The sequence below is a fragment of the Siphateles boraxobius genome, unplaced genomic scaffold (assembly GCF_051911475.1).
Source record: "Siphateles boraxobius isolate OS27281-9 unplaced genomic scaffold, OSU_SipBor_1 61, whole genome shotgun sequence".
Taxonomy (NCBI): Eukaryota; Metazoa; Chordata; class Actinopteri; order Cypriniformes; family Leuciscidae; genus Siphateles; species Siphateles boraxobius.
Window position 1 is genome coordinate 6769625 of NW_027509188.1, and position 17216 is coordinate 6786840.

Consider the following 17216-nt stretch of genomic DNA (forward strand, 5'->3'; position numbering starts at 1 on the left):
AGTGAACTAACAAAACAGTGAACAGTAAAAAAGGAAACAGCAATAATGAACAATAAGCTATAGTATATGAAAAAAGAGAAACTACTATAGTATATACAATATGTATATTTATTCTATATTTAATACATACTGTACTTTTAATTATATACTATATGCTAACTACATACTGTACTGACTCAAGATAACTACCCTATGGATTGTAGCAGAGGTCACAGATTAAAATGCAGTGTCTTTTGCAAGCGGATTATTGCATTTCTTGCAAACAAAAGTGGTCTTGACATCCCTCGGGAGGGATCTTTTCCTCTCGCTTGAGGAACTAGCCAAGGAAAGACGAGCCGTGGAGGGACCTGCTGCTTCTTCATCTTCTTCCTGCAGTTTTCTGTGCGTTGGCCGGGGGACAACGGCGCTCTCCCAGAAAAAGACTCCTCTTGTAGTTTGGGGCACTTTGTTTCCATGTGGGATAAATTTCCCTCCATATTATAGAAGTCAGCCGTCGGCCAGCGATCTGGAATATTCCACATACTCGCTTGTCCTGGTTCCTCTCAGTCTATGCTGTGTACACCTGCACTGTTAAAAATGTATTGTAATTTTACAGAAAATTTCTGGCAACTAATTGGCGTAAATTAACAGCAAGTAATAAACAGGACTTTTACTGTTTACTGTTACAATAAAGTACTGTATTTATACAACAGTACTGTGATTATAGTAGCATTATTACAATAAAATGCTGTAATTTATTACAATTTACTGTATATTTACTGCAACTAAGTTGCCAGGAATTTCCTGTAATTTCACAGGACAGAAATACAATTTAATATTGTAATTCAATATACTATATATATCCTGTTATTTGTGAATATTACAATGAAATGCTGTAATTTTTCATATTAGCCAATTAAAAACACAACAATGGTATCTTTTCTGTTTTATTAGCAAACTGTGCAGCACCACAGATCACAAAAGTATTCACTTGTTTTTGTTCTTTTTTTACAAAAATACATTTTTACTCAAGAAGCGCACTTCCAGGCGTCCAGACAGCCTATCATTAGGGGGAACATGGGGGAACTCAAAGTCCAGGAGTGTTTATTTTTTTTGCAAACAGGTGCGTCTCTTCTCTGCTTTGCTGCCAGTCTGGGAGTTGATTCCACAAAAAGCTCAAAGCCGAGAGAGAGGAAAAAAAGTTAAAAGTTTTCATAAATAATGACGAATACTGTGTAAAATACCTAAGTAACCTATTCCTACTTACTCATAAAAGAAAATGACTTTGATGTATTTAACATTCACAACTTTTAGAATTACATTGGCTTTTACATTGTTTTTCTTAACTTTATAATGTCATTGTATGTATGCATGTATGTACTGTATATTGTATGTTGATTTGGACTTGGAGAATTAGTCATTTATCCCCTCAGCTACTTTTGACCATTAAAAGGATCTGGCATCATTAGTTGCTAGAATCACGGTTTATTTACTCTTTCAAATGTTTTTTTATCCAAACTAACTAATACATTTCTCTGGGAAAAGAGCTTCCTGGACATTGGACTCTTGACCTTTGCATTGTTTTAGCATCATGCTCTACTGATTGAGTCACAGAGGTAAACATATTTCCCCAATGTTTTCATGATGTCTGATACCCAGAAGAAAGTCAGATATTGTTGGGAATTCCCAGTCAATTTCATTTGGAGGGAGAAAAATAAAAACACACATTACAGATTAACAATGACATTGTGGTTGCACATTCTGGGAATACTCCCAGAAGTTCTAGTATCTGCCAACACATGTTTGCAGTTGCTTATTTTGAAAGTGAAACCAAAAGTTAAACTACACATTGCTATTTGCTGTGACAATAAAAGGAATGTAAGTCAGCCTCAGGGAAAAAACAGAGATATAATGAGAGACCAGAGAAATCCCCTAACTTACTCTAGACCAATTAGCTTCAAGAGGCCGGACCTGAAGGAGTGTTTAAGATATACAGACAGAATGACAGGAAGCTACAACATGTATACAACTCAGATCCAGCAACTGAAGTTAAGTTAAGCAAAAGGGTAAGTGACGTTGAGTTATATGGGTATTACAACTGATAGGAAATATCACCATAGAGTCACCATAAGCCATATATAAATGTGTGTGTGTGTTTTAACTCTACATGTTTTGATAAATTTAGGACCATGTCTTGCTACAGCTTCAAATGACTTTGTTAATCAACTAAACCCAGTAAAGTTTTAGACCAGAGGAGTTTGAGTTCGGGCTGATATTTTAGCAGGACACAAACAAAGCTTGCAGCATTTTTGTCTCATTCAGTGTGCTGATAATGAGATAACATGTCATGTGTGTATGTATGCATTATGTGAGTGTGTATGTCTGCGTTTGTTGAAAGATATGGTTTACATTGGAATGTTTATACATGTATATAAGTCAGTATGTTCTGTGCCTTTTGTTTGTTTCACTTTCTACGTGTGTATGTGTTTGTTAATACGACATAAGAAACACTTTTACAGAAACTTCCCCAAACAGAAAAGGAAAAGCTGCTCATCTGGTTTTGTACTGTAGAATTACTGGAATATTTCTCCATCTTAGACTTGTACTTCTAGTATACTGCAGTAGCTTGAAGGATTTGAAATGTGTGTATCTGTTGGACAGCTGTATTCTCCAGTGATCATGGATAAACCAGTCTGCTTGATTGACACTGGGTCAGAAGGGAAGCTGTGTGTGCAGGAGTCAGCACTACAGATCCTGCAGCAGATCCAGGAGCCAGTGGTGGTGGTGGCCGTGGTGGGTCTCTACCGCACCGGGAAGTCCTACCTGATGAATCGCCTTGCAGGGAAACAAACAGGTTAGCGCCGAGAGCATCCGGACGCTTAAGAGAAACAAAATGCCGGTATATGCATACAAGTCTTTGTTTTTTTGGTGTGGCATTATCAGGGTTTGCGTTGGGCAGCACCATCGAGTCCAAGACGAAGGGTATCTGGATGTGGTGTGTGTCTCACCCCACTAAAGCAGGAACCACTCTGGTGCTGCTGGACACGGAGGGACTCGGAGACGTGGACAAGGTGACTGACAAACTAGTTTCATAATGTAGTATCCATCTATTGTAGCAAATTAGCTCAAAAAGGTAAACATAAATAATTATTGTTATGATTATTATGAACATTTGGATCAGTTTTTTGTTTTTAGATTAACAGGTTTTTTTTATTGATTCTCAGAAACTTTCCAGATTACAACACAACACATCTGTACAGAATCAACATTTTTACTCCGATAATATAATCAAATATAATAAAAACAATTGAGGACATAGTGAAATATGAGTATTTAAAACTGTGCAATGTTTAAATCAGTTAATCGGATTAACTTTATGTAGCTACATTAATATTACAATAAATTAATCATTTCGTCCTGTGAACACTTAATACTGATTATTAATTAACTAATAGAAATGTTATTTTCCGGGGTTGTGAAATAATTGTCTTACTGGAATCAGAACCAAATATGTATTTTATCTTGCACAAATTGTATTAACTAAATAACAAACACCACTTATCTAAACACACATACACACAATCACACATACATGGGTAAAATGGTAAGTGACACAATGAAACCGAAAACAGGAAATTAAACAATGGAAAAGATTCATTTAACTATGAAAGAACCATCAGCTTTCTTCTTTCAAAGCACCTCATTAAGAGGTATCTACCGCTTATTATTAAACCTCTGTTTAAAATGTGCAATCCTTGCATCTGCCTTGTGTGACGTCTTTGAAGATCTCATTGGTTCCGTGAGTCGATAGTTGGAGTAGCGATTAGCCGCGTTTCCACTGTTGGGCCGGGGCCGAGCCGAGCTAGTGGCTACTGGCCCGGCAGTGGAAACGCAAGCCCGGTGCTTAAAGGAACACTCCACCGTTTTTTCATATTAAACTATGTTATTCCCTTAACTAAGACGAGTTGGTACCTACCTCTCTCAGCGCGTGCATTCAATCGATCTGGCGCGCGGCGACACTTTGGACTATAATGTATGACGGAATAGCACTTTGAGAGCACTTCGACTCGGCGCAGTAATATTATCACTCCAGGATCATTCAGGAGTGATGATATTACTGCGCTGAGTCGAAGTGCTATTCCGCCATACATTATAGTTATCCATTTTACCCGCTTAAAAATTTGGAGGTGTTTGGTCGCTTCTAACTTCATCTCTGTTTGGCCCCTAATGAATGAACTGGGCTATCAAAGTGTCACCGCGCACCAGAGCGATTAAGTACACGCACTGAGACGAGAGAGGTAGGTACCAACTCGTCTTACTTACGGGAATAAAATAGTTTAATATGAAAAAACGGTGGAGTGTTCCTTTAAGGCCCGGCTCGGCTCGCTGTTAGCCCTGGCCCGGCCCTGGCCCGACAGTGGAAACGCGACTATTTACTTCTTCTGCATTGAATGAAGAAATTGTGACAAACTCCCGATGTTGTCATTGACTCTGTTGTGGATGAGAGAGTCCTCTCTCTTCTAAATGAGCACATGGCTGGTTGAGAGTCAAGGCCTGGTGAGGCCATGCAGGACACAAACCCCAACATACCGAGAAGGCCAAGAGAGAGAAGGGATTGTGTAGAGGCTATATAATGCCTGAGAAAGGTCCCACTCGAGTAAATTTCACTCTGGGCGACTAAATAATGTCTGTCATTGGCCATTGGCTGATAAATTATTCGATTTTACTCGCCAGTGTGTGTGTTAGATGCCAAGTATAAGTTTAGCATAGATATATTTTCACTTGCTGAACACTGACTGAGCACTTAAGAGTTTCGCTCTCCATCAAGCAATCTGTACTACTATTTCAAAATCAGCTCAGCGTACCTGTATTTGACGTACCATAAACTCTAGTGTGAAGGCGTACCCTCGCCATCGCGTTTCTCACACACACGCAAAGAGAGAGAGCGAGAGTCTTACATACAAATAAATACATACATGTAAACCATATACTTTGTATTTTCCTGTCAAAATAACGGAGTTCATCTGGAATTATTCAGCTTTTAAGAACAAGGAGGAAGATAAGAGTGCTGGTTTCTCCGGTAGTGGGCGGAGCTAATGTGCAAACGGCAATCTTATTGGCTGGCACTCATCCCTGTTTTAATTTCAGCAAATCAGTTCAAGCGAACGCTGACAACGTGATTAACATTCATGAACCAAGCAGGTTGCGTTGTATGCTATATTGTCATTATTAGTAGTAGAATTAGTAGTTGGATTATTATCTTTTAATAATAATTACTATCATGAATTACCATTATCTATTTTTTTTACAGAAACACTAAATGACCAACAATATCTTAAGCACCACCACCAGTCCTAAGTTCAGTTAAAATGACAAATATGCATACAGGAATGATTATCAAGTTTTAGTTCTAATTACTAAAGTTAAATCATTAAATAATGCTTGATTATCATAATATAATGCTTGATTGACTCATTTTAAGAGTGTACATTTAGATATTTAAAAAGCTGTGTCATTTTACAAAGATAAGCTGATTTGGTGGAATATAAAATAATAAAATTATATATATAGCCTATTAAAAAAATACACACACATATATATATATATATATACTGAACAAAATTATAAACGCAACACTTTTGATTTTGCCCCCATTTTGTTTTGGCCTTATATTGTGGCCATCCTAAGGCACACCTGTGCAATAATCATGCCGTCTAATCAGCATCTTAATATGCCACACCTGTGAGGTGGATGGTTTATTTCGGCAAAGGAGAAGTGCTCACTAACACAGATTTAGACAGATTTCTGAACAATATTTGAGAGAAATATTAGGATGGCCACAATATAAGGCCAAAACAAAATGGGGGCAGAAACAAAAGTGTTGCATTTATAATTTTGTTCAGTGTATATATATATATACTATGTGTATATATATATATATATATATATATATATATATATATATATATATATATATATATAAATTATATTTAATTTTATAATAGTATATCAGTCTGGCGAGTAACCAAAAAAATGTACAAGCCAATGGCGATTCTATTGCCAAGATGTGCAAAGAGGGTTGCACTCCTCTGGGTTGGCTTGACCAATGAGAAAGGTGGAATATCCAAGCAGTAAATTCCTCTGTTGGAGATTTATGGCTCTTTGTTTCAAGCGTGGTCATTTGCATGTGCAGCTGGATTGGTTATTGTAATACTTGTAATCTGTTGCGCAGCTATCAACATATCATATACACCATCATTTTGATCTTTAAAGTACCAATTTATAGAGACCAAACATGGTATAGGTGAGGTTACAGTGACCGTTGGTTCGATCATAAAATACATAGTATCAAAAAAGAATTGTACACTACACAAGACGGTAATAATCATTCACACAATGTTCGGGGGTGCATGTTCATTTATAGATCAGTTTGTCTATAAATTAATACAGGAAAGTCTGTTTTAAGGGCTGTAGGTCTTTCCAATGGCCTCTGCTTTTCCACGTGACCACATTTTTAACAGCAATAAACCGTCTTATCAGTTGGTAGTCATGGTAACTGAGGCCCTTTTTGCCCTATTTGGGGGGTGGGTCTATAGACCCAAGAGTGAGTTTTGATGATTATTTGTTAAATATAACAAATAATTCCGTCTGATTTATCTGTCGTTACACTATCTATATCTATCTATCTATCTATCTACAATGAACTTTGATTCCATAAATTGCTGGAGAGTTTTCTGTGTGAATGCAAGATAGGGTTGCCAACTTTCTGAAATTGAAATAAGGAACGGCGGGGCGGGGCGGGGCGGGAGGGGGGGGCTTTTGGGTGGTGGGGTGGTGGTGACATGCCCCCACGGAAGAAAATTTATAAAAATAACCCCTGAAATGGTGACTTCTGGTGAATATTGTATGCTATCATACATTATAGCATATAACACAACTTATAAGGCCTGTATATTTATAGAATAGCAAAGTAGGCCTAATCAATATAAGACTGAACCACATAGATATATAAAGGCTATCATGATCATTTTGCCAACAATGAACCATGGATTTGTTTAGTTTATAATATATTTTATTTTTAACAAATACAACATATAACATTCAAAACTCATCGGCTTAGAAAAATATTAGAATCGCTCAGTGTTCGGTGACAGAGCTTAAGCCCACAGTCAGAACTGTTTTAGCTCAAATTGTGGTTCACTGTATGATATACATGTGCTAGCTCAGCAGCAGTGACCTAAAGAAAGAGATATACAATTTCATTATTTGTAAGCCGCTTTGTGAGTAGGCTTAGTTATATGAACTATTTGGTGGTTGGACTGTGTGTGTGTGGTTTATACATAGGCCTACCTAAGTATTAGCTTAAGCCATACAGGAAAAAAAATAGCTAGCCTATATTGAAATATAGCCTTTTAAAGTGTCTAAAACAAATTTCAAGTGTCATTTGAATAAACTTTGCAAATCTTTTAACCCCCTTCAAAGACCCCACCCTTTTTTAAACCTTGAGCTATCTAAATCCATAATTATTTCCCTCCTCCAGATACCTTATTTAGAAACAAAGCTCAGCACAACATAGATCTGGACAATATTCAGGACCTATGACACAATACAAATAAAAATGGCTAATCTATAGCGATGCCATTCAATATAGATGCAACGGTAGAGTTAGTAAAGCGAAGATAAGGAGTCCAAATATTTAAGAAACGTCCTTTTGAAGAATGAAGAAGGCAAGTTAAGTAATCCAGTGGAAAAAGCTCCATGATGAGTTTATGCCAAGTTGTTTTAGCAGGAGGTTTGTCGCTGATCCACGACAGGAAAATGTTCTTGCGTGCAGCATAGGTGAGGATATCATATAGTCTGCCTGAACCAGGACTGATTTTACTCTCTATATCCCAAGAGCAGTGAGACAGGATCACAGGCCAAAGCAGCTCTAAATATAGCGCTCATATCTTTCAGAACATCTTGCCAGTATAACTGAATTTTAGGACAGTACCAAACACGAGTATATGTACCCACCGCTGATTTGCATTTAAGGCAATCAGGAGAGGTTTGAGGATACATTTTATGTCTTTGGCTAGGAGATATTTGCAGTCTGTGAATAATTTTAAACTGTAACAACCTGGCGCGATTATAGACAGATATCCGTTTTGTTTCACAGATCATTCTTAAGAGCACCATTCAATAAAATGTCAGCCATTGTGTCTTTATTATGGTCTCATGTCAAATCACCATATTCTATTTGTCTCAGGGGGACTCAAAGCATGACACCAAGATCTTCTCTCTGGCCGTCCTTCTGAGTAGCACTCTAGTCCTGAACAGCCGAGGGACGATTGACAACAGGGCAATAGAGGAAATGCAGTATCCTTCTGATCAAAATTTAAATTTCATTGTCAATGTGCCCTTCTAAAGCAGAAACTTAAAAGTATATTGTTATGTATGACTTTCAATATAATAATATTCAAGGTCAAGCTTTATTAAGGTCCCTTAAGGTAATTTGGATGCAGCACAAATAGACACAAACCGTCACATACAGTACATCTTAAAAGTAATAATAATAAATTACGAATTACAAAATAAACTAAGTGCATACAATATATAAAAATAACCTAAGAAATTCCTTTAGGACTATTTAACAATCGAATTGCACAAGGAACAAAGGAGTATTTGTATCGGTTATTTTTCATCTTTGGTAATCTATAACGACGACCTGAAGGCAGCACAGAAAACTCGGGGTATATGAAGTGGTCAGAGTTTTCCTCTCTGATAAAAAATGATTTGCTGGATGATTTTTACTTGTACTTAGCATGATGCAAAAATGGTGCGTGTATATTTTAAATAATTTGATGTATATTAATATTGATATATACATAAATATATGAGTTGGATAATAATGACCATGCATCTGCCACATACTATGTTGCCAGGATTAAGCAACAAGTGTAGTCACAATTACTCTGTTTAATTTTAGAGCTTTCAGATTATATTTCAAAAAGATTTTCATGCATTCAAAGACTCAAGACTCAATGTCATTATGGCTTTCGTATAATGTATTTTGGAATTTGGCCATTGGCTGCATTTAGTAAACAACAACTGATTTTATATATGGTCCCTGGGTCATAGTGAATCTATCTAATCTGTTCTTTAACTCACACTAAACAGATATGTCACTGAGCTAACAGAGTACATCAAGATCAAATCACCTGATGAAGTTGTAGATGATTCAGAGTTTGTGAAGTTCTTCCCTAGTTTCATCTGGGCTGTGAGGGACTTCACACTGCAGCTAAACATCAATGGCCAAGACGCAACCGAAGATGAATATCTAGAGTTTGCTCTGAAGCTCAAACTAGGTAATATTTAAAGCCTGAAAGTTTATTTAATTACATGCATTATCAGATTGTGTAGGTAGTTTATAGATATGTGGAACTGGCTAGGTTTTAGTCAGTTCCAATAACAGATTTTAACTTCCTGTGTTTGTCTACAGTCAATTATCTTTTTTTTTTTTTTTTTAGATAAATTGGAGGCTTACAGTTTCTTTGATTTTAAAGAATTAATTTCGTACACTGTGTATCATTTGACTGAATGAAAGCTTTCTGTTGTTCTTTTGAAGGAAACTCGAGTCAAGTGAATAATTACAACCTTCCAAGAGAGTGCATTCGTAAATATTTCCCATCACGGAAATGTTTCACCTTCCCATTCCCAACCAATCCAGACAATGTTTCTTATCTGGAGACACTGGACCCAGCTGAGATTTCAAAAAAATTCTTGGAGGTCACTGATCGTTTCTGCCAGTTTATCTTTGAGCAGAGCCAAGTGAAAAATCTGAAAGATGGACACACGGTCACCGGCAGAGGTAAGTCAGGAAGTCTCAATGTTTTGGATTACCGTTTTTTTTTAATGGTGGGCAGTGTTTCCTATTTTTGCACATTTTATTCACCAACATCTTCGTGACATGATGCTTGAAAAATCTAAAGCAGCTTTAGAAAATAAGCCTCTCTGATACCTGATTACTGCCATTTGCTATTCTAAGTAGCCAACGTCCATTTATTTGGACCTTTTTTAATTCTTTGTGTTTGACCCCTCTGCCTCCCTTAAGTTTTGGAGCATCTTGTGAAAATGTACGTGGACACCATCTCCAGTGGGGCTGTGCCGTGTCTGGAGAACGCTGTGATCGCCATGGCAATGATTGAGAATGAGTCTGCAGTGAAGGAGGGGCTTCAGGTTTACCAGAGTGGAATGGAGAAGCTGAAGGACTCCTTCCCTGTGGAACTGAATGAAATCACTTTGGAACACCAGTGTTTCAACCTCATGGCAACACAAACCTTCATGAAACGCTCCTTCAGGGACCATGATGGAAAGTACTTGACATCTTTAGAGGTTGGTGGGAGTTGCCATTCCAAATTATACCATGGTCTGTCTGAATACTCGAGTCTGATTGGCTGGAAGGTGTGTAATAACAAAACCTAGCCAGTTTATTGCACGGGTAGTTCCAAGTCATTTTAATCACCATTCTATATTAAGATACTGTTTTCATTGAAGCACACACGCACGCATACGTCACCCTGAGAGTGTACAGCATACAAACATAAACATTCGGAAGTAAATAAACAGGTATGCTTCTCTCAGTCCCCCCTGATGAATTTTAATAAATGCTATAATTCATGGCATGACCTTCCTGCATGGGACCCTGAAACACATGAGTGGCAGGGGAAACCTCTAAAACAGACAGGCCCACCACATCGACAGTAGGGGCTTTGAACGCAGTCATAAATGGGCCATGCGCACAAGAACCTAGGGCTTTCCCTTTAAACTCCGAAGGCTGGAACAATACAAATGCCTAATATAAAATACTGAAGGCACCAAACACAGATGCTTTGAAATATCAGTAAGATATATTAAAAAGGTTGTGACATGGTTCCAATTCTGATGTGTCCTTTACAAAGTAAAGTCACAAACAATGTGTTTGACTTGTTTGTCCTTGTAATCTATCTGTTATGTGCTTGTAGTTTTCAAGGACAGGTAGATATCTTTATCTGGACAAAGTTGTTCCAAGCAGTGTCTAGTTATTCCTATTAATCCCTTTCAAGTTTTTTTTAACCCAATCCAATAAAGCAAAGTGAAAGGAAAAAATAGAAATTTCCATCCATCCATCCACCCATTTTCCAAACTGCTTGACCTATGTAGGGTTGCTGGAGTTTATTCCAGCGTCTTGGGCTATAGGCATGCAAACACCCTGACCAGTCTATCACAGGGCTAAATATAATTTTATTGTTTTATTTTTTAATTTATAAACACCTAAATTTTACCTAGAAAACTGGCTCAGGGGGCAGAAAAATTTAATGAAAATCAAAAGGTTCCCAGGTTCAAACCCTGGTGCATCCTGGCTATATATATATATATATCAAGTGTCCTTAGACAAGACACTGAACCCCTACTTGTTCCCAGTGGTTACAGCACTGGTAGGTAAATATGACTTGTAAGTTGCTTTGTAGAAAAGCATCTGCTAAATGATTATATGGATAACATGCAAAATTACTCAAATAATGAGCATTAAGTATCCTTCCTGTTTTTCTGTGTGCTGTTTTAGGAAGCCATCAATCGTCAGTTTGATGCGTATCTCTGGGACAATGAGAAGGCTTCCGAGGCAAAATGTGAAAGTCTTATGTCAGTTCTCTCTGACCCAATGACAGAAAGAATCAATCAAGGATTTTATGCTAAAGCTGGTGGTTACGATCTCTTCTGCCAGGACCTGGAGGACATTGTGAATCAGTACAATACACTGGCCTGCAAAGAAGTCAAGGTCATCAATGTTAAATTATACAAGTCGTATTTTAATGCAAGCCATAATTATGCAATAACAATATGGTGGCATATATTTTGAATGTGAGTGATATTATGTTTTTTAAACAGCACTTTTACTCTTCCCTTGTGTGTCCTCATAGATTGCTGAGGTGTTGGAGAAGTTTCTACAGGAAAAGGTTGCAGTGACTACCGCCATTCTGCAAGCTGATGATAAACTAACTGAAAATGAAAGAAGGATTTGTGGTAAAAGCTTTGTGTTTTCAACATAGTAGACACAAATGATGCGATGGATAGCACCATCCCAGTTGTACAGTTGTTGTTTTCAATAAAAACAGTAAGCTATATAAGCTATTCATGCATCTAGTAGAAAGGGAATGATGCCAGTCAATGGCCTACAGAATCTGAGGCAGTCTTGTTCCATATCTACAACATTTTGAGTTCTGCAGTTTATCAGTGTATTCATTGTAAACATGTGGGATAACACTGTAGAGTTTATCTAAGTAAGTTTGTCTCCATGATTGGCTCTTGTCTCTTCTCCATCTTTAATTCACCTGTTTCCTTCTTTTTTGGCTCCCCAGAGGAGAGAGAAAGGGCAGTCCTTCTGGAACAGGAAATTATAGCACAGGAAGAGAGGCAGCGTCAACTGGAGGAGAAGATGGAGACTGAACAACAGAATAATGAAGAGAGGGTGAGACAGGTCATAGAAAGGATGGAAAAGGAGATGTCCCGCCAACAACAGGAGACAAAGCGTGCAATGGAGAGTAAGCTGAGAGAGCAGTCTGCCCTGATGGAGAAGGGCTTTCAGGAGAAAGCTGACAGGATGGCCTGGGAGATAAAGGAGCTGACGAGAAAGAATGCAGTGGTAGAAGAGAGTACATCGAGAAAGTATGCACAGATGATATCAGATCAGCAGCGAAGAAATGAACAGAACATGGAAGTACTGAGGCAACAGCACAGACAGCAGATGCAAGCAATTAATAGCAGACCCAGACCCGCATCTCGATCGTCCTCCTGTTCTATACAGTGACGTGTTGAAAGATGGAGTTCACTGCTTTTACAGATTTCTGATTTTGTTATTATTATAATCTCACTGCATTTGATGTGACTTTCTGTTGTTTTGAAATCATAGCTACAAACTTTTATATGTTATATCACAGCCGTTTCAAGTTCTGAGTTCTGTTAATTTTCCATCCGTCCACCATCTCTATCTGCTGCCAACTGGAGCCACCTTTTCATGGTCCCCTCGACCTCCTTTTCAACAGTACTGGCTGTGAGGGTTTTTTTTCCCGAACAGCAGCTTTGAAATAAAGGAATACATATTGTTAAGCACTACAGTTGCTAGGAACAATTATTCTGTTTTTTTTAAACTCTTCACACTGTTGTGCTCTCTCACAACAGTCATGAAAATATGCTCATGTTTTGGCTAAAACATTTTTAATTCAAACTTCTAGATATCACACCACTGAACAAGTTGAGAGAAGTTCCAGTTGAGGAAAATGTGTTTTACATTGCAAAATATTCATGATATTGGCTTGTCAACCCTTTGTGTTTACTAACAAGTGTGTTATATAGAGCAATACGCTATAATACTCTCTTCTGCAAAAGCTACATATTTTGACGGCCTATTTTGACGGCCAAATTGATCCAAAAAGTCAGCACAAACAGTGACATTTGGCGCTTTTCCACTACACAGTACCAGCTCGACTGGACTCGACTTTGTGAAAATATTAGGCCTACAGCTGTTTTCTATGTGAATATATAGTAAAGTGTAATTTATTCCTGTGATCAAAGCTGAATTTTCAGCATCATTACTCCAGTCTTCAGTGTCACATGATCCTTCACAAATCAGTATAACATGATGATTTGCATATTTCAGAATCAGAAACATTTCTGATTGTTATCAATGTTGAAAACGTTTTCAGGATCATTTGATGAATGAAAAGTTCAAAAAAACAGAATTTATCTGAGAATAGAGAGAAGCTTTTGTAACATTAAAATCTTACTGACCCAAACTTTTGAACGGCAGTGTATAAAGAAATTAATCGTAGCTACTTCTTATTTTAGCAAGGGTACAATAAATTGATCAAAATAAATGAAATTTGATTTAAACAATAATAAATGCGCAAAGTACATTTATTCATTTATTTATATTTTGCAAGTATTCTTGTATTAAATGTGATAAATGGTACTTTTTAAAATATAAACACTAAGAAAACTCTAATTTAATCTCTGTGATTTCTTTCTTCTTACATATTACTGTAAATTCAATATAAAACACATTTTTTTCCAATTACTTACCATTGTTTTACAATTAACCAATGTTGTAAGTGAGATTATTTTAAAACAAGCACTTTTGATTTAATTTTTTTAATTAAATAAGATTTTGTTTACTTTCCCTCACAGCTATAGCAAAAAATGTTTTAATGTACTTGGTTTGCATCCATTTACCGTGACAAAAACAACAGCAACAACAACAGCAGCAACAACAACCTACTGTAACCAAAGATTATGTTAGCACTGTTAAAATTAAGGCTAAAAATAATTTGGCAATAAATTTTGGCATGATAGAAACAATGTTAAGGCTTTCAGATATTTATCTTTGCCTCTACAATTTACATACTGCGACTTTAAGCCATTTTCTGACATTTGTAAACGTAAGATGTCCTTACCAATAACAACATCCTTTAGATGCAGGGCCGCAAGGGTTCCCTTTGAAGGGAACTCGAGCTGCGTTGAGACGCGGTGGGAACGCTCTGCGTGATTGCGTCGTGAAGCACGTGTATAATCAGTCCAATGGAAGAGCGAGACGTCATAGGCGGTGACGTCATAGACCAGGAAGCTATAAAGCACACCAGAAAACAGACCACGACAGCTTCTGTTGCCTTCAGCAAGCGATCTGTGTATTTTGTCCTTGTCATATTTATTGTTGTCTGTCAAGTTGCAATATATATATATATTATCCCATACAAAAATGTAATATATGGCCATATATGTACTTATATTTTAAAAAGCATGACATATATCTATACATATATTTGACTTATCTGAGAACACAATATATGCCTGCAACATATATGAACATTTATGTGTCCAAACATGTGAAGAAAATATTTGAGTTCATCCATATATGATACCATATATCTGCATATATTACAGTATAGTATTGGTTTCTCGCATATATGGACAACATTAAGTATAAATATGTGACATACATATATATGGGAAAATATATGGCACTTACATGAAAACGGCCATTTTTGCTATATTTTGAAATATATGTTTCATATATGTCTGTGTTTTATATATATGAATTTTGCATATATTCTCATATAGGCAGCATACATACATGGGCACTGACATTATATATGTAATTTAGATATATTGACATATATTACATTTCTGTATGGGATGGCAAAAGAGAGCAAGCAGCTTTTGTGTTGTTCCCTGCCCACGTTATATCACGGGTGGGGACACACACATCAGCTTTTTGTTACTATTTGGGAGTGGAGCATGCCACAGTCAGTTCTCGAGGGGGCTGACTGTGAGCATTGCGAGAAGCTGTCCGTGAGGACGCTCCGCTCCCGCCGGGCATTCTTCGAGGAGGACGGTTCGGTTCGCGCACCCCGCGCGGGTCCCGCTGTTGCCGATGCACGGCGGCGACTCGCATTTTGGGGTTCGCAAACGGATCTGACAGCGGGGGTTGGGACGGGCCCCGCCCTATCTCGGCTTTCACCTGCCAGATCCAGTGCTAGCGATTTCCAGTTCCGAGGAATTGGTATCGTTAGTGTTTTGTTTAGAAAAAGAGAACAAAACAAATAAAGATATTAAGAAAAGGCAGATGTTTGCGTTTTCAATAAATGAATAAATAAGTCAGCTCATAACTCTGTTGAATAAAGAGGAGCTTTAAAAGGAGGTTTATCTAGTGCTGTTGCTAGTTAAATATTTTCTGGCCAGCTGAACATTATGAGAGTGAAAAAAAAAATTGAAAAAAAAAAAAGGAAAAGAGAGAAAAAAAAGAAATAAAAAGAGTTTATTAGATGAAATAAATCTAAAAACAGAAAAACTCTGTATCTCAGCCTCCTCGTCGGGGACTGCCGATTTTCCCTATCTCCACACCACACTGAGGTGTCGAGATCGTGGAATAAGTCGGTTTCTATTTTATGTGTTTAATGCCCAACGTCTAACTATAGTAATGCTATGGGTATTAAGTATCATGGTATGACATTGCCTCGGGTTAAGAGACGCTTGCTAGCTTTCTCTCTCCCGAGTCGGCGTCATAATTTTTAACCCCGACGTTACCCACCAGCCATCTAAATAAAAATGTTTTATTAGGCAACGCTGGTGGGTAAATTATTAAGACATGGATGAATGTGAGGTTGTCAGCACTGACGCTATTCGAGAATTGCGTCGTGCAAAAACAGATAAACTATACTGGGGAGGGACGGTTTCGAGAAATCGTTTCTCCTCTGCGTCCTCTGGGTGGCGACTCTCTGAGGAGGGTCGCAGCACGGCCAGTTCGGTTGTTTTTCCTGCTGGTGGCAACGGAGTGATATATTTATATATATATATATATATATATATATATATATATATATATATATATATATATACGTTTTTCTGATTTAAAAATAAAGAAAAATAAGATAAAATTATGTCTGTTCTTCTGGACGCTCCGCTTTCAGAAACAAAACCGTTCAGCGGCGTTCCAGAGGTTTCTTCCTCACCAATCTAATGTTCCCGAGACTGCTGGGCGGAGCAGTCTCAGTCTACTAAGCTCCTCGCAGCACAGAGTGCAAGAACGAGCATCGCCATTTGGGCTCCTCCACAATCGAAGGGGACTTGGGTGGCGGTAGCAGTCTAGCCAGTTAGAGATATGCAAGATCTGAGGACTATTTTATCTCTAAAAAAGCTTGGACAATAGGAAGCCCTGACGCCGAGGCTACCAGGCTTCTAAAGGGTGGTCCCCTCCGGGGTAGGGATGGTTTTGAGAAAATCGTTTCTCCTCGGCGCCCTCTGGGGTGCGACTCTCTGAGGAGGGTCGCAGCGCTGCCAGTTCGGTTTTCCTGCCGGTTCGCCGTTCAGGACACCAAGGTGTCAGTGTCCCCAAACGATCCTCCGAGGGGGGTCGTAGAGCAGTCAGCTCGGTTTCCCTGCCGGTTCGCCGTTTCAGGGTGCCGAGGTGCCTGCTTTTTCCAATGATCCTCCGAGGAGGGTCGTTGGAACTAAGTTATTTAAAGGGAGGCAAGATCTGAGGACTGTCGTCATCTCTAATAAAGCTTCTGAGGGCTCCTCCGGGGCAGGGACGGTTTTGAGAAATCGTTTCTCCTCGGCGCCCTCTGGGGTGCGACTCTCTGAGAAGGGTCGCAGCGCTGCCAGTTCGGTTGTTCCCTGCCGGTTCGCCGTTCAGGGCACCGAGGTGTCAGCGTCCCCATACGATC

The 17216-nt window shown here is 38.3% G+C and overlaps 1 protein-coding gene across 1 annotated transcript; it reads left to right on the top strand.

The window, feature by feature from the left end:
- The first annotated feature begins 1793 nt into the window (after nucleotides 1-1793).
- LOC143718661 (guanylate-binding protein 4-like) lies at nucleotides 1794-13996 on the top strand. Its single transcript, XM_077209674.1, has 10 exons — nucleotides 1794-2045; nucleotides 2641-2833; nucleotides 2923-3050; nucleotides 8228-8337; nucleotides 9139-9326; nucleotides 9587-9829; nucleotides 10073-10353; nucleotides 11564-11776; nucleotides 11919-12021; nucleotides 12357-13996. Exons 2-10 carry the CDS (start codon nucleotides 2659-2661, stop codon nucleotides 12803-12805), a joined length of 1890 nt encoding a protein of 629 aa, XP_077065789.1. The 5' UTR covers nucleotides 1794-2045; nucleotides 2641-2658; the 3' UTR covers nucleotides 12806-13996.
- Nucleotides 13997-17216: the final 3220 nt, after the last annotated feature.